At 33.4% G+C, this 23,627-nt stretch overlaps 1 protein-coding gene across 1 annotated transcript in view; it reads right to left on the bottom strand.

Annotated features, from left to right (window-relative positions):
* The window catches only part of LOC105326319 (protein GPR107), a 32,043-nt gene that overhangs the window by 1,734 nt on the left and 6,682 nt on the right, over window positions 1–23,627 (bottom strand). The window contains exons 7-15 of the mRNA XM_034448322.2: window positions 15,209–15,313; window positions 12,063–12,196; window positions 11,193–11,268; window positions 11,018–11,091; window positions 7,032–7,149; window positions 6,587–6,717; window positions 4,459–4,552; window positions 3,092–3,139; window positions 498–661 (exon numbers count right to left, since the gene is read on the bottom strand). Coding sequence (XP_034304213.2) covers window positions 498–661; window positions 3,092–3,139; window positions 4,459–4,552; window positions 6,587–6,717; window positions 7,032–7,149; window positions 11,018–11,091; window positions 11,193–11,268; window positions 12,063–12,196; window positions 15,209–15,313 — 944 coding nt within the window. The remainder of the gene's footprint in view (window positions 1–497; window positions 662–3,091; window positions 3,140–4,458; window positions 4,553–6,586; window positions 6,718–7,031; window positions 7,150–11,017; window positions 11,092–11,192; window positions 11,269–12,062; window positions 12,197–15,208; window positions 15,314–23,627) is intronic.

Below are 23,627 nucleotides of genomic sequence, written 5' to 3'. Positions count from 1 at the left end.
TGGAGGATAACAGTTGAAAGTGACACCCCTTGAAAACTATTGTCAACCTTCGCTTCGCATTGGTTGACAATGGTTGTCTCGGGGTGTCAATTTACACTGTTACTCTCCTAAACAGGCACTATTTATATAATGTTACCAATGTCCCACCCACCAGCCCATTGCTTCGTATTGTATTATATATAGATGTATGCACTGTCTAAAATTTGTAATTTTATTTTGTAGATGTGGAAGATGTGGTTTTGAAGGAAAGAAATTATTGTTATATTGAATGTAATTAAAACTACAATTTCAGAGCGCTTCACATCCTACTCATGAGTTTGTGTTTATTTTATAAATATTTTATGTTCGTTTGAGTAAATCGAATAAGAACATAATGATTTTTTGTATACTCTCAACACTGAAATCCATAAAACTTGTGTTCAATAAATCAAGTTGAAACCACTGTTTATCTTTATCAAATCATCAGAACACACACAGAAACTTGTGTGGATACTTACACCTCATCCATTTCAACCTCTTCATCTTCCTCCTCTGTTGGCACTTGAAGGTATGGGTTATCGGGGGCGGGCTGGAATTTATACCCAGTAATGATGAAGAACACTAACGTGGCAAGCTCCCTGAACAGTTCATCTAGCCACTCATACTGGAAGGGCACAGTTATCTAAAGAAAAGAATTCAGCTCAGAAATATTCAGCAAAGTCACAGTATACCGTATATTCAGTAATTTTCACGATAATCTAATTTTTGCTTTTTCGCGACTTCTTTTAAATCACAAGTAATTAAATATGCAGAAATTATATCCTATATCATTTTCTATAAGAAACTTTTCAAATCGCAAAACATGACTGACGCAATATAAAAATGTTACAGATTTCCCCCATTTTCGCAAATTTTGTGACACGCTAAAAAAAACCCCGGATATATGGTATACAGTAAATGGGGAAGTGATGGGACCCTTGGAATTTACTATGCTATAGCTCTTATTTGTTTCAACTTGTAACAAATTCATCAGTCTGATTACAACCATCCCCCCTCTCCTTACACTTGTCAGGGCATGACAGGTATGGATAAGAGGTCATCTTTACACGACCTCTAAATTTGCATACAATTTAAATATATCCCAACCAATCCCAGACATGCTTTTATTTGTGTAAGTCTTCAATTCTGGCCGATTTCTTTCTGAGAAGATTTTTAAAGGTTTACCTTATATATTCCTATGTCACAATTCGACCCCCCCCCCCCATTATGGCTCAACCTGGGGATCTTGATTTGAATAAATTTGAATCTACCCTACTTAAGGATGCTTCCACACTAATTCTAGCTTTTCTGGCCGATCAGTTTCAGAGGAGAACATTTTTAATGATTTATTCTATATATTCCAATGTAAAAATTTAACCCCCCATTGTGGCCCTATCCTACCCCCAGGGAGTCATAACTTGAACATACTTAAATCTACGCTTACTGAGGATGCTTCCACATAAGTTTCAGCTTTTTTGGCCAAATGGTTTTTGAGAAGATTTTTGAAAAAGTACCAACGAATTTTCAAAAAAATTTAATTATCTCCCCTTGAACCAGGACGTGGCCTTTCAATTATCAATTAGACAAGCTTGAATCCCCTTAACCTAAGAATGCTTTTTGTTAAGTTTGTTTGAAATCAGCTTACTGGTTCTGGAGAAGAAGTCGGAAATGTAAAAAGTTTATGGACAGACAGACAGATGCCGCACAAAAAGTTATTAGAAAAGCTCACTTGAGTTTTCAGCTCAGGTGGGCTAACAAATAACATTAGATATAAAAAAATTTATTCAATCTTCCTATGGAACTCAATAAACTAATTGAACAAATCCCTAATTTTGATCATCATGATTGTAAAATTTAACAAGGAACTCTAAAAGAATTTAAATGAGCTTTATCATATGTCAATCTAATAGGACAGAATAAGTTTGTTCTGTACGTCCCAATGAAAGAAAGAATTTTTATCTTTTCTGCCTTACCTTATTGACAGTTATACTCTGTCCCAAATTTTTGCTTCCACCACTTTTTGCTTGATTTTTTAATAATCATAAATACTTTTGTGCTTAAACTACGTTCATCCACTAATATGAAAAATGTCCAGATTATCTGTTTTGAAATGCCCCCTCTACCGCTTCAAGTTTCAATACACATACAAAAATAGAAACTCTATGGGGATTTCGCACTGCATTACCCATTAATAAGCCCGGATGATAATGTTGAAAAATTGTGTGAGGTATCCCGAGTACTTCCGAATGGAGAAAATATGCAAACATTTCCCATTAAAAATCTCCATAAGAAATTTGTTTTCGTTCCTGTGAACTTTTATGAGTGAAAAATGATAATTGTTCAATGAAGATATCTTTGATGTATTCCCTTTCATCGATTTCAACTGTATTTCTTTCACAGGTATGTATATATTTTTATTAAAAATCATCAAAATAACTTATATTTTTAATTATTTTCGACATCAAAAACATGTACATGTATGTATCATCAAAGTGTTGTTTATTGAGAAGCTTTCAGTCAACCTCCTGGATTCGTTAACGTCATCACTTACGTCAAATATTGATCCGAGTTGAAATCTCTATGAGTGATAATAAAGACTGCCATTGCTCATTGATTGAAATAAAATCACTAAAACCATCTTATTTTTTAACCCATATAAAAAAAACATTCTGATTTCATATTTCAAGTAAAGCAAATTAAAAAAAAAATAAAAATTTCAGAAGCAAATTTTGTTGATTACTTTGAAATATTCTTTAAAGCGATGTGCGTTATCTAAAATATATAAATGAATCTGCCATTCTCTAAGGTACCATTATAAGATTCAAAATTTCTTAACTAATTGTACATGTACTACTCAATGAATGACCTTGTGTATCCTCTGGGGCATGGAGAGGATAAGTAAGTATGTATAAGTACTATGAACTACATGCACTTAAAATCTATCCAATTGAAATCAGAAAATCATAAACTCTGTCTTTTAAAAGTACTAAGTAAGTACTATATCATGAATTCCAAAATGAATAAAATTACATCGTTAACATTTATCAAATTGAAATTGAAAAATCTGTCTTACCTTGACTAGGTATACTATTATTCGGGTAAAATAAATATAACACACAATCTGAAAGAAAATGTAAAATCAATTATCACAGGCTTTCTGGTTATTTTAATAAGATCATAATATTTCCTTTCATAATGAATATACGTATTCCATTACTGGTAGAAGCAGTTTGTATTATCTGGGTTTTAAGACATTTCACACCCACTACTGTATGCAGGGAAATATTCGTCCCTGTTTTATTTTCACCCCTTTCACCCTCGTTGTCAGTGGGCAAATTTAAGACTGGGCAAATTCCAATGTCTAAAAATATCTCTCTTTAAACATTACTCTGTCTGGGCAAATTTAATACAAGTCGAAACCATTTGCAAATCTAAAACAGCGAAAATTATGTGGGGCAAAAATAACCCTGTAGACATTAACTTTGTCTACATGTAGCTAATACTTGAATTAACAAAATTTAACATCTAGTATTTACTTAAACTTTTATTAATGTAATATCAATTAATGCCATGAGACAAAGATGTCAAAAAATACTTTTCTAAAAATAATATCAATTAGTTAATGTCATGATCAAGACTAAAATGTCCAATATGACATTTTTTTTTTTTTGAGGAGCACTTAAACTTTAGTTAAAACTCGTAACCCCTTAAAGCCACCTTTTGACACATAGGCCATATCCTTAACACTCTACCCTGGACTACCCTTAGACTGTCTTCAGATGAAATGAAAATAGCTGGTGTGTGTTTTTAAATTATGAACTTATCACAGCTCTTATCAAATCAAACATATGGAAATTTATATATCAACGGGTCTGTAATAAATTCAAATTTTAATATTCATTGAAAAAAAATTAACCTGCTAACAGGTATATGAAAAAAACCCTGAGTGTTCGTCATTAAAGCTTTATTAAGAATAATTAAAACACAGACACGTACTTCATAAACATTTTCAAAGCTGTATGCAATTACAAATAATCATCTTGCAATTATTTCTGTAAAATTCCATCATCATTATGAAATTTGTTTTAGAATCATTTTAACAAGAGCTTGGACTATGGGTAGCTGTGTCAAACAGCAATGTGACGTAGGCCTGTCTATTTCATTGCTGGCCATCCAGCCATGGCTTTTTGAAATCAACAAGATTTGTCTGGCTTTTGAGCTAAGACTACGCAATTGGTGCATATTTCGCTTGAAAACGCGTCATTTTAAACTTGTTTTGACGCAAGAAATAGATAGCTACGCCCTACTGAAAGTCCAAGGTCTTGTTAAAATGGTTTTATGAATGTGACAGAAATATATGGAGATCCATATCTTTGTAATACCCTTGTATACATATCAAACCATTGAATCATTAAAGTGATCTCTGAGTTCAAGACTAACCATGATATAGAAGTGTCTGAAGAGAGCAAGTTTTTGAAGACTGAGTGCAGCTTTCCCATCTGTTCTGGTGGACTGCCTTAAGTGTCTCATAGACCTGTCAAAAGATTTCAAATATCAGAAGAACTTACACCACACTGAATCATAAATAAGCAATCTAAAAGTATACATACATGTATTACGCACACTTCTCACCTGTTCTCCTACTGAAAGAAACTTGCCATAAAAACATAACATGCTTCTGAATACATTACATTGCATTTATCAATTATTTTCAAGTATTAAGTCTTATCAGCGGTTATGATTTGTGCTTAGGTCCAAACACTGTTTCACTTTGTTTGCCCGAGTAACTGCATAGCAGAGTTGATCAAAATCAACTCCCAAAAACCCCTGAACTTTATTTATTTTAATTACAACAATTGATAATGGCATGCCTAAAAATTGTGTGTGCCGTGTAAATTTCAACTCTCTGGGACTAACAGTTACTGTTGCTGAGAAATCTTTGATGAAAATTTGTTTGAAAATTTAGACTGAAAATAAACAAAGTCGTCATTCAACTGGAAGCTGATGTGTGTTTGGTACTAAAATGGGTCTCATCGGGTCTCATCGTAAGGCATACCTAAGCAAAGAGCAGGCACGTAGCATCATTTTTTGAAAGTGGGGGGGGGGGGGGGGGCTAGGCCAGACTTGTCCCAAAAAAAAAATCTTGACAACAAAAAAATAGGGAAATTTTCAAAATTTTCTAAAACCTAGACCTAGTCTGTGTGTGTGTGGGTGGGTGGGTGGAGGGGGGGGGGGAGCGTTAATCAAAAACTTCAATTTCACTCTTAATTTCCTTATTTTTATTCCAATTTTTTACCTTTTTTTTTTACATGCTCTCAAAAAAGTGGGGAGGCCATAATAATTCAATTTTTTATATGTAAATTTAAGAAAATTAGCTGTCTTTAAACAGTAAACCCCTCTCCTTTGGAGAAAGGGTATAATTACAAATAATAAATCGAGCATTGCCTCTTGATGAGTAAACAAATGAAAAGCTGTCAATGTGACCGGGTTTTCTTTTATGTGAACTGTATCCATAATCCATGTCAACCCGTATCCAATGAATTGGAGTACCCTATATGCAATATTTTGCCAAAAAATTACTAAGTTCAAAAGCTGGTATTTTTTTCATAAATTATCGGAAATCAAAATCCTAGCAATATGCACACCTCTGATATATGTACAATTAATCTGCAAAAGAACAACTTTCTACAGTAAAACTCGTTTAGTACGAACACGGATATAGCGAATTCTCGGATATAGCGACATCTTTTTCAGTCCCCAGTAAACTTCTTAACAAATCTTTGCAAATTTTTACGGTTATAATGAATTCGGATATAACGAATTTACGGATATAGCGAACTGATTTTTAGTCCTGTAGAAGTGAATTATAACGAAATTTAACACTTTTATAACGAGTGTCTTTACAGTTTAAAAAGGTTTGCACTACCCTTTAACATACTTTTTTGAATGAACCTATTTTCATATAATTTTTTCGACTCACATTCCAATTATCAAAGGTATCAAAGTAATGTATTTTTATTCTAAACCTCAATTAGCAAAAATTATAGTCTGGTGTAAGAATACATATATATAGTGAATTCGCTATAGTTATTATAACGAATTCGTTATACGGATATAGCGAATTACGGATATAACAAGTAAATCCATCGGTCCCTCGGACTTCGCTATAACCGAGTATTACTGTATCTTGAAAACTGTAGGAGGAGTTATCCGTACAATGAGGGCACCCTTTTGGCAGCCGCCTGTCCGCCATTTTCACCATTCTAATAACTGGATTTTTCCGTTGGAAAACCTGATTAAAAATCCTTTTAACTTGTATAGTTAACCAAGTTTAGAACATATGTTCCAATATATTTTAAAAAGTACACGTAGTCTCTTGTTATTTCCTGAGCAGATTGAGTGGGTTTGGATGATAGCGTCTGGCTTTTAATTTAAATAATATGAAAACAGAGAATATTTTTCCCATATCTTTATACAAAACTCTTTTTCTTTAGGAGATTTATTAAGTCTATAAAAATGGCCACGACCATCCGGTGCTAGCCTCTCAATATATTCACTAAGTACATACCAAAGAACAGGGAAAAGAATGGCCCCACAGCACAAGAGGTCCACCAGTATGAAGACCTGCTGCCATATGGCGTACTCAGACTGCCCTTCTTCACTCTCCTCTATAATGATGTAGGCAATGTTGTCTAGGATCTACAGTGTTAGAGCTCACAGTCAAACTATAGTTAGCCAACAACATTCTACAGAAAAATGTATTTGCTTTGTCGAGAAATGAAGGAAATGTTTCAAACAATCTCAACTTCAATTTCTAAGCTTTTACATAATGCATTTACAACACAAGCAATTCCTTCCAGTGTATACAGTTTCTGTACATAAATAATTGTCGGTTCTATTGTTCACTATTAAAGAATGATGTTATCAAAATTGCCAAAATTGATCAATTTGCTTCTTTCAATGATTTAATAATAGTAATTCTTTTACAGATAGAAAGTCTTTCATCCCTTTACCTGAAGTGGAATAACAACCAGAAACAGTTTCTTTTCTTTGTCTGAAAAGACATGTTTGACAAAAGTCCAGCCCGTTCCAATCAGCAGAATGGTCACAAACAACAAAGCTCCTCGAGATCTGAAAAAAATTACAAATTACCGTAAATCCGGTTTTATTTCGCGAGTCACAAAACTTGCAAAAATGGGGAAAATAGGTAGCATTTTTAATTTGCGCCAGTCATTTTTTGCGATTAAAATGTTCTTATAGAAAATAATACAAAATATAATTTCTGCGTATTCAATAATTTGCGGTTTAAAAGATATCGCGAAAAAAGCGCAAATTAGATTATCGCGAAAATTACCGGATATACGGTAACTTATGCCTCAACATATTTTTGCAGACATTACTATGACAGATCTACCAAAAATTTTCATATATGATTTTAAATTTTTATTCAGTAAAGAAAAAATCCATATATTTTACATTTTAAATCGAAGTATTTTCCAATATTTTTATGCAGAGCTCTTCTTATAATGGAGATTAATTCAACATAAAAATGGCCACAACCCAATCGTAACTTTTCAGGCCTTTCTGGCAGGCTGTGAAAAACACCTCAAATGTATTACCTAGGCATCCATGACAACCCCCCTTTTTTATAAAACTTGATATAAATACAACACATTTTATGATTTGTTGAGATGTAAGCTAGACTTCATCAAATTAAATGATATACCCTCAAATATAACACAGAAGCAACTTATAAGGCTGTCTAGCCCGATACTTATTTTAATTGGAGGCGACTCCATTTTGTATAAAATTTTAATATCCAGTAATGTTAATACATTCGAGGTGTTTTTTCGAGCCTGCCGGAAAGGCCCAAAAGTTGCAATTGGGCCACAACCATTGAGCCCTCTTAAGTAAGAATGAAATTTTTTCATTGCCTGGTGTTAATTTTCAGCAAAAATATTTACACCGAGTAATTTATTTTCTTTAGTTTTTTTTTTTTTAACAAACTAATAAGCAGTTACTTTTTCAAGCACAAAATCAGATAAAACCAGTTAGATTGATGTCAATTTAAATCAAAGTACTGAAGAACTGACTGGAGTTGATTTTATCGATTATTATTTATTTTAGAATCAATGATATATTATTTTGCATGGCAAGTAGTTTCCTATATGTATTTGAATTATGCACATTTTAAAAAAAATGAATTATTCTCAGACAAGAATTTCGCGAAAACTCCATATGAATCATGTTGTGTAATATTCAAAGAATTAATTCCATTAAACTACGTATCAGTTATCGATATTTCAAAGAAATAGATTAGATCCAAGCTATATTGAACTCTAGTCTCGTTCAACCAGACGCTCGGCTGTCTCCGTTAATCTACGATAAGCAAGAGAGACTCTCTCTGCTTGTCGGAGATTTACGGATAATATTGAACTCTGGTGTAGGAATTCATACAATTTACGACTACAAAAAATATAAAAATTGTTCGTACCATTTAAAATTTGACTATTTACAAGGCATTCATAAATATGTTTCCTTGTAAACAATGTTTTAGAATACATTACATCGAATTTATCGATTATTTTCAAGGACTAAATTTTTATCAGCGGTGTTAGTTTGTGCTCAGGTCCAAACACTGTTTCACTTTCGGTTTGCCTGAGTAACTGCATAGGAGAGTTGATTTAAAATCAACTCCCAAAAAGCAATTCACTTTCAACAACAGTATTTTATCTTTTGGATTTTTTTTCATTTGCAGATTCTGAAATCAAACTGAAGTGAAAAGTTTGTAATGACACTTCTGTAACTGATGATATTGATTTTGTAATGTACATTAATTTGTACTACTGTCAGCTAACTGTTTTATGACAAATTCATTATAATATTTCTTACAAAGGAAATTATCTTAGTTTTTTGTTTTTTTGGGGTTTTTGGGGGGGGGGGGGGGGGGGGGCAAACCTGAACTAATGGCTTTCTAGGTCAAAATTCATGCAGAAATAGACCGTTTCACTGTAAAAATGATGTTTTCGCAAACTTTGAAGCTTAATTCAAGAATAACAAGCACAATATGCTAGGTTTTAAATGAAAATTTAAAAAAACTTAGAAATATGTACAGTAGAAAATATGAAATGAACTTTGATTTTTAAATGTGATTTTTTCCAGAAAATTGATCCCCCCTACAGGTCAATTCTTTTGTTATATACAAGTGATCCTATGTTTAAAACATATTACGAATTAAACTTATATCTAAGATATTTTCTTTGGTTCCTTGAAAGAACTATATATGATATTAGTCAAATTTGGCCCCCATAATTCGCTAATTTTAAAGTGATTCAGGTACATTAAGTTGTTGTGTTATTTTATAAAAGAGTGGACATAAAATATGTTTTTCACCTATTTATTTGATTTATACGCACTCACTGGCAGTATATGACATCAGAAGTGACGCTATTTTTATAAATCAATCAAAATCAGTCAAAAATTGACTTTTTTTTTTATCTTTTTTCGAATTGGAAATATAGAGCGACTCTTTGAACAAGAAGGAACTTTTTGTCACTTATAAGTACTGGAGATATACATCTTTGGTGAAAAAATTTTGTTTGTTCAAGCAGTCGCTCAATGTTTCCTGAAAGAAAAACTGCTTCAAAACAAGCCGTTTTATGCTAAAAATGCGAAAATGGCGGGAATAGGTAAATTTTATGATGTCATATTTTTAAATTGTGGGCACTATATAAAATCAAAATGAAAATAATGAAAAAACTTCAAATGTGTATTTGTTCAAATAAAACTAAGAATTACAGTAAAATGACAATGTTCATTTAAGGGAGCCTCTTAGGCTCAAACCATATATTAATTATACTGTAAATTCCTTATATTTCGTGAGTACTTAATTCCGCGATCCCGCTGTTTTGTATCAAATCGCGAGAATATAAAATTATGAACGCAGAACTTGTTATCCTTATTTCTGATAGTTCTCAACTCTATAAAAAATAATGGCGAGATTTTAAAATCCGCGAAGGGTGCTTCTCGCGATTTTACGCGGATATTAGTTCCTCACATTTAATTAGGAATCTACAGTAGTCCTTTACTATTAATAATTAAAGAACTTTTTTCTGTACTTCATACCTGTATTAACCATCAAAGAAAGTATTTTATTATTTGGATAATTTTTCAATCACAGATTTTTGCAACAACATTATTTTTTGCTGAAAATTCAAAATTCCTTCCTTGTGAAATCAATCACTATAACTCAAGGTTATTGGTCCCATCATGCAAACACTTAACCGTTGAATGCTTATAGTTGGATGTCGTGGGTCCTATAACACACCAAGTGTTGCAGACAAATTGAATACCGCGGGTTTGCGTGGTATGATAATTTGTCTGCACTGCCTTGATTAAATTCTTTATACATGCTCTTAGTCAGGGATATGAAACATACATTAAAAAAGCCATATTAACATGTTATTAAGTTTGCTTCACCGACTAAAAATATAGTGCAAGAAACTTTGAAGAGAAAAACAATTTTTATGAACTAGTAGATATGATTTGATGATTATTTTTCATAAGTACATATCAAATTAGTTATGAAGGTTTGAACTTTTCATTTAATCTTGTAATAATATATACTCAAAACATGTGATGACTCATGGCACATAAACAGGCTAAGTGTATTCCTCACAAATTTTCAATGCAAACATAAGGGGAAATTTACACTGAATGTAAATATTTTTATATGAATATTGTCAAAAAAAAAAGATACAAACAAAACAAAAACCAGACGATCGCTAGAAGGCTGCATTAGCTCGACACCTTAAAAAACCACCACTCTGATTACCAGTATATATTTTTGTTGTTTGACACCAACTTAAGAAAATGATTTGATTAAGTAACTATAATGTATCTGGACAGAAGGATTTAATTTTTTCCACATGAGATATTTAATACCATTAGATTTAGCTTAAAAAAACTCTCTGCAGAAAAATTCAGTTCGGGTACTTACAGATAGACAATGTAGTATAATATGGCCCAAGCTTCCTCATGCATTCCTTCTACAGCAATGAAGTGCATGTTTACCTGTATGTGAAAAAAATGTTGACACCTAAAAAAGGTTTTTCGAACAAATTTCATTTTTTTGTTTTTTGTTTTTTTGATCATTACTATACTTTTATACTTACAGCGTTGAAGAGATTTGAAAGTGCCTTTACCATCACTACAGCAAACATTAGATAATGCATTGTGTATACATCATCCCTGAAAATAAATGTATAAAGTAATCTTAACAACAAGTTCTATGGATTAGATTGAAATGTGAAACAAAGCTGAAGGTTAAAGTTCAGATTACAGGTAAGAATTTTTTCAGCCCTTCAATTTACAAATACACAATACACAGTAAAACTGGGCAATTCTAACCATCACAAATAAAAAAGGAGAATTACATTGATTTAAAATGGAATCATATACGGTACAAATTGTGCAGCATTAAAGATATAAGGACCATTGAAAAAGGGTAAGAAGCCATGACAAAAGCAGTGAAATGTATAAACAGAACCATTTTAACAAGACCTTGGATATTTGGTAGGACATAACTATTTTTTTCTTTTATCAAAACAAGAAATGATGCTGGTTTCTAGTGAAATATGCAAAGATTGCATTGTCTTAGCTCAAAAGCCAGACAAATCTTGTTGATTTCAAAGAGCCATGGCTGAGTGACCAACAAAGAAATAGACAGGACTATGTCACGTTGCTGTTTGACATTATTATCCAAAGCCCAAGCTCTTGTTAAAATGGTTCTAAAACATCATTTTTCAATTAGCAAGTCAATTTTGGTCAATAATATTTAAACGCAAAACATTACTTCGGTAATACCCAATAAGAGGCAAACTTTATTTGAGAATAATGCACATTTTTCAATCATTTTTCACCATTTCCTTCCCTTTCCTTTTTAATACATGTGTACATATATGTTCTGCATCAAACCTGATGTTACAGATGGTAATTTAAGGAAGTAAGAAAAAAAAAGGGAAAACGATTAAAGAAGTTCATACTTAACACGGCGTAAAATAACCATCCAGACGACCCCAGCAATGAAGAACAATACGGAGAGGATGAAGAAGAGCGTGGGAATGGGGATGTCGCCTGCTGACAAGTAGTTATTGTCATTCCTCTCCTCTATATCAATCTAGTGGACGAAAATCATATCATGGAGGTTGGGTGGCCGAAACATCATTTATCAGGCCTACTACATTTTGTTTAAATGATTTGCTTAGCTATAAATTATCATGTATTAAACAAAATTCCTCATTTTTCAGCTTAGAATTTTTAGAAAGTTTTCCTAGTATTTTTTTTCAAAAAAGCTCTTCTTAAGGTGATTTAAATACAGTTAAGCTTCGAAATCTCAAACACTGATATCTCGAATGCAATGGATATGTCAAAGTGATTTTTAAGTCCCAACCACCTATTTTTAAAGTAATTTACCCTCGATATCTCGAATATTCCGATATCTCAAAGTTTTTCAACAGCCCCATCTAGTTTTAGATAACGAAGTTTGACTGTATAGTTCAAAATGGACATGACCACCCATCCCTCTTACAGTAAACGAAAACAATCATTTCTTGTATCTGAAGCTCTTTATTATCTATGCATATATGGCTACTGACACAAACTGGAAATTGCTACACAGTGAAACCCCCATCCTTTTTTCTTTTAATGTAAAATTATACACATATTTTACATATGTGGACATTTTTACTGTGTAAGAAATAAAATGCATTAGACCCCTAAATTATGGATCCGACTAAATTGATAAAAACCCAAAATACAAGTCTGTCCTATCCAGTACTCAAAAGACAAAACTCTGTATCATGGAAAGGAAAATTGAAAAAAAACAAGACGCAAATATAATCGGGGCAATTATAAAGTCTCCCAAATGAACAAGGCCATCAGTGGGAGTAGGGATGACCAACACAGACAAAAAAGATTAAGAACATGATTATTTTTATTTCTGAAGTTTCATGATGTTCCCCGGCGTCCTTTACTATACATCAGGTGAACCAACATGACCCAAGGAACAAAAAATATATATGGTTAAAGGTTGGGGATCTTAAAGGTTTTCAAGATATTCGGGCACTTCCTGTTTGAGGAGGGTCAGGACCACCTCCGGGGCCCATAACCTACATACCACGTGATTCCCCTTAACACAAGAAACAAGATTATATATGGTTTAGGGATGAGGATCTTGGCGGTTTCAAATATTCAAACACTTCCTGTTTGAGGGGTTCAGGACCACCCCAAGGGCCATAACCTACATACCATTGGATGCCCCTTAACACATGGAACAAGAATATATATGGGTTTTTTTTTTTTGGGGGGGGGGGGGGGGGGTCTTTAACTGTTTTCAAGATATTTGGGCACTTACTGTTTAAGAGGGGTCAGGACCTCCCCCAGGGCCCATGATCTACATACCATTTGATGCCCCTTGACACAAGGAACAAGAATGTATATGGTTTAGGGGTGGGGATCGTAACCATTTTCAAGTTATTTGTGCACTTCCTGTTTGAAGGGGGTCAGGACCACTGTGTTTGAGAGACTTAATTTTCATGTAAACCGCATATTTTATAGCAGGAAAATCCCTACCCACCAGACTTTTTTCCGAGAAAAAAAACCCTTGATTTTATACGAAACCTTTAAGCGCTTTGAATACATTATTAATGCATGCACAGGATTAAACTTAGTAAAATTTTCATTAGGCCAAAATAAATTTATGATTTGTTTCTCAGGCTCCGCCACTCAAACTTTTTCATCATTATTTTCCTGGATTTTTCAGATCTTATCATTATTGGTTTTCTCTATTATGAAATCTAAGTAAAGATGCATCAGATACATCTTCTCAGGGACTAACCTAGGGGCGACTTGGGCAAAATACTCACTTTGTGGTTGCTAAATTCACCAAAATTTCCTCAGAACAGCAGAAAGAGCAGTTAAAGCCCCCCTGTATTTTGAGTTTGTGTAAATTAACCGAAAGGCAATAAAAGAATAATTATCTAATTTAAAAGACGATTTTTTTTAGCTTCAGTTAACCCCTGTAGTGATTAATAACTAGCGACTGTCTTATCTTCAGAGGTTATAAATACGGCTGTTGCAACCACATACTGTGCATTGAAAATCACATCGAAGTTTATTATTTTAGTGCTGATATTACAATTACTTGGTAACCTGTAATTAATCTTTTACTCTCCCAAATTAATGCTAAGATAATCATAAAACCATTTTTCTACAGTTATATTCAAAATTAACAGATTGACGATATGATAGTTGTACTTTGGTCAAATGTTTGGACTATTACCTCCAAAAGTACACAGAAGTACAGATCGAGACTGATTAAATTTGTCATTTAGCTAACACAATTAATTACTAAAAAAGAAATGCAAATAATCAGTTTTAGCCTTTTGTTCATAATTTGTTCATAATTAAGATCACTATCGATCAGATGTCCACAAAAATTTCATTCATTTTCATCACATAGGTTGCACTTACTAAAATTAATTTTGATGTACAGATTTATTGTACAATATCTAGGTCAAATTTGATTTTGGGAATGACTGAGCAATTTTTGACAGAGTTATGCCCCTTGGACTTTGAAAAATTCGAATTATTTGCAGTTTCAATTCATTTTCTTTGCACTTTTCAAACTTACTTACAAACTAACTCAAGTTTGGTATACAGATTTATCATAACAATATCTAGGTCAACTTCCATTTATCAAAGTAATCGAGTAATTTTTGACAGAGTTATGCCCCTTGGACTTAGAAAATTATTTACAGTTTCCGTTCATTTCCTTTGCAGAGGTCTCCAAGGGAAGGGGCATACGACCATCTCTTGTTTTCATTGTCATTGACCTCTTAAGCGTGCATTGATTTATGACAAATGCAATCAAAAAATAATATAACATGTACGTCAGACTGCACCTGCATTTCATGATCACTAAATTATCAACAAATGCTAGCAACCTGTTGTTCATCACATTAGAATCATATGCATTGCTATTGGCTGTAGATTCTCTTGTTTTCATCGTCACTGACCTCTTAAGCGTGCATTGATTTATGACAAATGCAATCAAAAAATAATATTACATGTACGTGCTATTGGTTGTAGATTCAAAACTTGAAAGAGCAGCATTTCCTAGAAGACTAACCTGCATTTCAAAAGTTGAATGCACATTCCTTCCATACTGGAAACAATTGTGAAAGTAGAGATTATACAACCCTTCTTCCTGTTCTGATTCGACATTTATTCCAAACTGAAAAAGACAAACATGCCACTATTGTTATACTTGTATATTAAACTAACTTTTTTTTACAGGCAGTAGCTTTAAAGTCCAGGTTTTGGTCTGTAAAGCTGCTTGGTACTGAATTTTGGCCAATTAGGTATTGTATGATTTTTCTAAAAACCATATTTCATCTAAATGTGAACCGTCATTAAATTAAACCTTAAATTTTTGGTATTGGAATGTAAGCTCAAGCATCAAAAAATTGGAAGTGTAAACAAACATAATCCATTTACAGTTGTCCATCCAGCATTAATTTTACACAAATAGAATTCAATTCGATCTTTTGAAGAGGTACACTTAGGTTTATTTTTTAGTAATTTGATTCTGTTTGTAACACGCTTTGATTGACTGAATTATTTGATACCATATAAAGAATATTGCCAACTTCACAAAAAGACCTATGTCAAAAACACATTAATTTGCCCTTACGTTATGTTTGAATTTTGTACAATTTAATGTCATATAATATTTTAAAGATAAAATGACAGTTTTAATCTAAAGTTAATAGCAAAATATCAAATTACAAACCTTGAAACATGCTACTATACCAGTTGCACGGTTTTGTTTGGTTTGCTTTTGGAATGGTACGGTTCGCTTTGTGGACGATAATTATGACAAGCTTTTTTCACTATATAGTTATATGATGTATTATTCAATTTACCAGGTAATTAAAACAAAATATCTGTGAGCCAATGCTCACTAGTGATACCCCTGCTCTGATGTGATATGCAAAATAAGCAAAAAGTTGGTATACCATTGGTACAAAAATATATCCCACAATATGACATGCCTAAACAAATAGCATGACAAAATTTCAAGCATCTGCGATGAATAGTTGCTGAGAAATCTTTGACGAAAATTTGTTTGAAAATTTTGGCTAATAATAAACAAAGTTGTCATTTAACAGGAAGTTGACGACCAATTGGTACAAAAATATATCCCACGATATAACAAGCCTAAACAAATAGTGTGTTAAAATTTCAAGCATCTACGATAGCTGCAGAGAAAAATGCGACAGAAATTTTTGTTACGGACGGACAGACAGAGAGACAAGGGTAAAACAGTATACCGCCTTCTCCTTCGGAGGGGGGGGGGGGGGGGGGTATAATTAAAACTTCTATCCATTGCCCCATTTTGATATGTATAGTGTGAAACGTATCTGCATTGAAAACCGAGAAGCAGAGGAGAGATCATTTTAAATATATGTGTAAATTATTATTGCTTAAGAGAACTGTCTGATCACTTAATGTTATGGTAAGTCCAGTATGTACCTGCAGTGTTTTGACATTTCATAAAAATAACCAAATTAGAATCACAGATACCATGCATTTGTAAACATTTATATTTACATTCTACTGTGTTTTTCCATTAAATTCTGTGATCTTCAAATGCCTCTAAATGCAACAAGTAGTCAAAGGTCAAATTGACGAGTTTTATTATGACGTCACAAACGTTGAACGCTGTAAACTGCAACGTCACAAGCGAAAATCAAAGTGCACGCTCGTGGCTGTTACTGTGGCTCTTCCATTAATATTAACTTACCCTTAGGATAAGATCGGAATTTTAAGGTATAATTCACATTTGCAGACAAGGCAAGAAGTTAAAAAATGTAAATATAAGCATTAAATCATGATTTTTTGAAGTATACACTCTCATAACTGCCGCGGTGTGTGCATACAAATTTTCATAACGCGCTAACGCGCGTTACTCAATTTGTATGCACACACCGCGGCAGTTATGAGAGTGTATACTTCAAAAAATCATGATTCAATGCTATAATATTTTAAGTTTTAAAAAATAAGAAATTGGCCATGAAAGTTGTTTTGTCAATAACCAAAGAAATGATGAAAGTCTACTAAAAGGCAATAAATTTAAAAAAAAATTGTAAATTTTTTATAAAAATAACACCCCAAAATTTAAGTTTACATTGCAAAATTTAATTCCATATAAAAAAAAAATAAGCAAAATACTGAGCTCATCTGGTCTGTGACAATCTCTGTCCTTCTTCATCAAACAACTATGGTCAATTAAGCCGCATATGTAAATTGCATGCTTATTGAATAGCACGGTATGCCATTTTGGTTGTTTTGGGCGGGTCTTGCATAAATTATCATTGTACGCTTTCTGCATCATACTATTCGCTTTGTGAACGGTACAGTTTGTTAAATTAATGATTTGGTTCGTTTCTTGCACAGAATGGTTCGGTTCATTTTAGAGGTGTAGTAGAGGTGTAGTTTCATGGTCTGTATAAGGACTGAATTAAATAGCTACCCAATTTTATACTTATATAAAATGGGTTGGAACAGTTTATGCTTTGCTATCATAAATATTCGTATATATTGGGTAGCTATTGAATTCATTTTTTAATTTGCAAAGGCACTTTGAAAGCAACATTATTGTTAGTGAAAGCCACAGTCATATCATGTTTTGAAAATACTTGCCTCAAAATCACTATAAATCTTAAAGGAACTTGGACACGATTTGAGATCAAAATTTTTATTTTTATTTTTTATGAATTAAATGATTTACTGGTGCATTTTAAATGATTGACCAACAAGAGGCCCAGGGGCCACATCGCTCACCTGAGCAACAATTGCCTTAGTTCTGATCAAATTAGCATTACAGTATCAAAATATCTTGACAACTGAGTACAGTAGATCTTGCTAAAAAAAATTGAAAATCTGCCAATTTTTATCCACCTCTTATTTTTTGGTAAATACCAAGCCCCTTTTGTTGTTGTACCTCTAAGATTTTTCTCTATTCCTATATACCCCCCCCCCCCATTTCGTGGCCCCACTATTCTCTAGGGAATCATGGTTTCATCAAACTTATATCTACCTTTAATCTCATAACCTGTGCTTTCACCTGTACTGTGTTTTGGACCAAAAACTTTCCCAGAATATTTTTAAAGATTTTCTCTATATATTCCTATGTAAAAATTCAAACTGCCATCACGGTCCCGCCCTACCACTAGGGACTGTGATTTTGCAAACTTGAATTTACACTACCCGAGGATGCCTCAACACAAGTTTAAGCTCTTCTGACCAAATAGTCTTTAAAAAGAAGATTTTGAAAGATTTTTCTATATATTCCTCAGTAAAATGTCATCCCCCATTGTGGCCTCACCCTACCCCTGGACTATTATTTAAACAAACTTGAATCTATATGATCTGGGGATGCCTCCACTCAAATTTGGGCTTTCCTGGCCTAATACTTTTTAAAAGATTTTCTCTATATATAAAAATGTATCCCCCATTGTGGCCCCGCCCTACCCCCAGGGACCATGATTTGAACAAACTTGAATCTACATTATCTGAGGATGGTTACATGCCAATTTGAGATTTCTTGGCCAAATAGTTATTCAAAATTTTTTTTAAAAGATTTTCTCTATAAACTCTTATGTAAAAATTGATCCCCCAATTGTGGCCCCCATCCTACCCCCGGGGACTATGATTTGAAGAAACGTGATCTACACTACCTGAGCATGCTTCCATTTTAATTTGAGCTTATCTGGCATAATAGATTTTGAGAATAAGATTTTTAAAGATTTTCTCTATATATATTCCTATGTAAAACTTGATCCCCCAATTGTGGCCCCACCCTACCCCCGGGGATCATGATTTGAACAGACTTCAATCTACACTACCTGGGGATGCTTCCATTTTAATTTGAGCTTTTCTGGCCAAATAGTTTTTGAGAAGAGGATTTTTAAAGATTTTCTCTATATATGCCTATTTAAAACTTGATCCCCCTATTGTGGCCCCTCCCTACCCCCGGGGACCATGATTTGAAGAAACCTAAATCTTCACTTCCTGAGCATGCATCCAATTTAATTTGAGCTTTTCTGGCCTAATAGTTTTTGAGAAGAAGATTTTTAAAGATTTTCTCTATATATTCCTATGTAAAACTTGATCCCCCAATTGTGGCCCCACCCTACCCCCGGGGACCATGATTTAAACAATTTTGAATCTACACTACCTGAGGATGCTTCCATTTAAATTTGAGCTTTTCTGGCCAAATAGTTTTTGAGAAGAAGATTTTTAAAGAATTTCTCTATATATTCCTATGTAAAACTTGATCCCCCAATTGTGGCCCCATCCTACCCCCGGGGACCATGATTTGAACAAACCTAAATCTTCACTTCCTGAGCATGCTTCCAATTTAATTTGAGCTTTTCTGGCCTAATAGTTTTTGAGAAGAAGATTCTTAAAGATTTTCTCTATATATTCCTATGTAAAACTTGATCCCCCAATTGTGGCCCCACCCTACCCCCGGGGACCATGATTTGAACAATTTTGAATCTACACTTCCTGAGGATGCTTCCATTTAAATTTGAGCTTTTCTGGCCTAATAGTTTTTGAGAAGAAGATTTTTAAAGATTTTCTCTATATATTCCTATGTAAAACTTGATCCCCCTCTTGTGGCCCCTCCCTACCCCCGGGGACCATGATTTGAACAAACGTGAATCTACACTACCTGAGGATGCCTGCACACAAGTTTAAGCTTTTCCGGCTGAATAGTTTTTGAGAAGAAGATTTTTGAAAAATACCAACAAATTTTTAATAATTCTCAATTATCTCCCCTTTAAAAAGGGCGTGGCATTTCATTTGAACAAACTTGAATCCCTTGAATCCCCTTTACCTAGTGGTGCTCTGTGCCAAATTTGGTTGAAATCTGTCCAGTGGTTCTTGAGAAGAAGATGAAAATGTGAAAAGTTAACAACGACGACAACGACGACAACGACAGACAACGGACAAATTGTGATCAGAAAAGCTCACTTGAGCCTTTGGCTCAGGTGAGCTAAAAAATTGAATATCAAAGTCAAGTTTAAAGTGAGATACAAAGGTAAGAATTGGTTGTTATGTAAACAAAGCTTGAGTCTAGTTGTTTACAAAAAATGTTATGTAGAGAATTACCACATCTTAGACAAAATGACATGTAAACAAGAGGCCCAATGGGCCACATCGCTCACCTGAGCAACAATGGCTTTATATGGGCATTCAAACGATATTGTGCCATGTGGCCTCTCGGTAGATTAACTAAAAATGAATATCCGAATTTTACACTTATTTTTGCACATACTTAATCTTTGACACCTTTACGGTATACCATTTTTACCGAAAATACGTTCATATGCAATATAAATAACTAAATTTTCAGTTGGTGTTCACAGTTAAAGCAATATGAGCTGCATTTTTCATCTTGAATTTTTTTTTTTACTAAAATGTTCTTTTCTACTAAAATGACAAAAATATCATGGTTTTTAAATTTCTGTTAGCCTTATTTTTGTGGAAAAGGCCGTTAAGAAGCCTTTTTTGGAGCAAAATTGAATTATTGTTGTCCTGTACAAAAATTGATTTGCTATATATTCCTTAAAAGAGAAATATTTCCTTTGACAAAAATTAATGTTTTTTCAAACATTATTTATCATAAAAGTTTAAGTTATATGCAGACTTATCATACTAGCAGGTTTTTGCAACAAAATTAAATTCTAAACAAGAGGCCAATTGGCCTTAACAGTCACCTGAGTAGCATATATTCCATACACAAACTTGTCGAGGAGTATCATATATGCATTTAATTAATTAGGTTTTATAAGATAATTTTTTAACATTATATGCATTAACACCTATACATCCATTTTGGCCCTGTCCTAGAGTCAAAACCCATACTCCAGGGGAAATAAAAAATTAAAATTTCAGTAGAGGACTTCCTGGTAAACATAATTATAAGTCAGTTTTTAATACAGATGTGTGAGAATAAATAAGAAAATTTCTAAACATTATATGCATTAACACTATATTGCCATATTGCCCCCCCCCCCCCCCCACCTCATGTCCTGAACACCTGACCGAGGAGAGGCCATGAATTTCACAATTTAGGTAGAGGAGTTAGTGGACATCATAACCATTTATTCAGTTTTTTGCCCACATGTGTGGGAGTAGAGAAGAAGATTTTTTAAGATTTAAAACATTTTTACAATATGGCCATATTGGCCCCACCCTAGAGCCTGAACCCCTATCAACAGGGTCAAGAATTTTACAATTTTGGTAGAGGGCTTCATGGACATCATAACCAGGCATTTAGTTTTCAACAAATATATATGGAAGTCGAGAAGAAGATTTTCTAAGATTTAATACATTTTTACTATATGGCCATATTTGGCCCCACCCTAGAGCCTGAACCCCTGACCCAGGGGTCATGAATTTCAGAATTTTGGTAGAGGGCCTCATGGACATCATAACCAGGCATTTAGTTTTAAACAAATATATATGGGAGTAGAGAAGAATATTTTCTAAGATTCAATACATTTTTACTATATGGCCATATTGGCCCCACCCTAGAGCCTGAATTTTACAATTTTGGTAGAGGGCCTCATGGACATCATAACCATGCATTCATTTTTTTCCTCACATGTGTGGAAGTAGAGAAGAAGATTTTTGAAGACTTTTTTTTTCGCATATTTGGCCCCGCCCGTGGCACCCCAAGGGTGGTAGAGCCATGAATTTCAAAATTTAGATTCTTCTTACCATAGAGATGCTTCACACTAAAAATGGTAACGATTGGCCTGGTAGTTTTCAAGAAGAAGTTAAAAATGTAAAATTGTTAACGCACGACGACGGACTAAGACCAATTGCAATAGGTCACCTGAGTGACTCAAGTGACCTAAAAATACAGCTCATATTGCTTTAACTTCAAGTTCCCTTTATTTTAGCCCCCCCCCCCCCCATCACTTTATAAAACGATTAAAATACATGAGAGCATAAAGGAACATTTTCTCCCTCCACTACTCACTAGTTATTGTAATTTATTTTAAAAAATCCTATATGTGAAGAAAAGTGTACCTCAATGCACCAGAATGAATGCGCTCAATTCCTCAAATTAAAAACATTGAAAAATTTAATAGGCCTTCTCCATTATAAATGATTGTCATTTACCAGGCATGAATTCATTTCGTATGATGTTTCATATCCTTACTCACTTGATTGATGAATAAACTTAACTGAAGAATGTTGTCGCATATGTTAAAGAGCTATAATTCAAATTAATTTATTGGCAGGCATGTCGCTCTATTGTACCAAGGCCCATCCATTTTTTTCATCTTTATTAAAATACAACAAGTGTGAAATGTCTACAAACAAAGATGATTTTCGGTTACAGTAATTTTTTAAGAACACTGATAATGCTTTTATCTTCATAATAATACTTTGTCAGGACTATGGAAACTGTTTAAAAGACGTCGTTTTTATTTACTTGTGTTCAAAAAACTATCAAAAATTTGTGTAGATATTATGCAATTCATCGTAGAAGAAGGGGCACCAGAAAGTAGTTACAGCATATCATCCTTTTAGCAAGACATTTCTATTGATCAACCAAAATTTCAGCATCAATCGTAGAATTATAAGAAAGATACATAGCTTGGTTTGAGCCATGTTTTTGTTCACATGTGTTTATTACATTCAACTTAAGATTTTTAAACTTGGTATTTCCTATTCAGCATAGCTGCATTTAAAATATAAATGAACTAAAGCAGGACCTCAGCTTTATGTACAAACATACAGTAGCACTGTGTGCAAGCTCTGTATTTTGCTTATAACTCGAAGCTTGACTCTCAGAGTAGTAAATAACTTGTAAACAATTAAAACAAGAGAAAAATGCACTAAAACAAAGAAAAAACACTATTCATTTTCATCATATATATACTTATATATTTCTAGCAGTGAGAATAATCTCCGTTTAGATTGAAATTGCTGAGCATCTTAATAAAACATGGTGCATTAATCAACCATTATGTAGAGATCGTACCGAATTACATGTACCAACATAATGAATAGTACTCTTAATATGTTGTTAGTGCATCAGATTTTGCGCAGGTGCATGTAAACAATCAGCTGTCTGATTAACCGGTCTACACGTAAAAATTTTAAATTCGAAAATAAAGACGACGTTTCCTCTAAAGTTAAAATAAAAAGAAACTAAACATGCTAACGAAAATCAAAACAGGCTAAAACCACTGTCACAAATGAAAATGTCAACGCATTGAAATATTTAACCTCAATTTACTTCATATAAACGGCAGAAATATATTTTGGATGTTTCAAATATTCCCTTCGCACGTAAACTGTTGCACAACAACCAAATTCATCTCCGTTCAACTTCAAGATGGCTGCTTCTAACATAGACTGGTCCTCTAAACTGGTTTTCGATATATGAATATCGAGCCCGAAGTTAAACTGATTGACTCCCATTCTCTCTGTCTTATCATTATTTTAGTAAATTACTC

The sequence above is a fragment of the Magallana gigas genome, chromosome 2, assembly GCF_963853765.1.
Source record: "Magallana gigas chromosome 2, xbMagGiga1.1, whole genome shotgun sequence".
NCBI lineage: Eukaryota > Metazoa > Mollusca > Bivalvia > Ostreida > Ostreidae > Magallana > Magallana gigas.
This window is presented reverse-complemented; position numbering and strand designations above follow the sequence as displayed.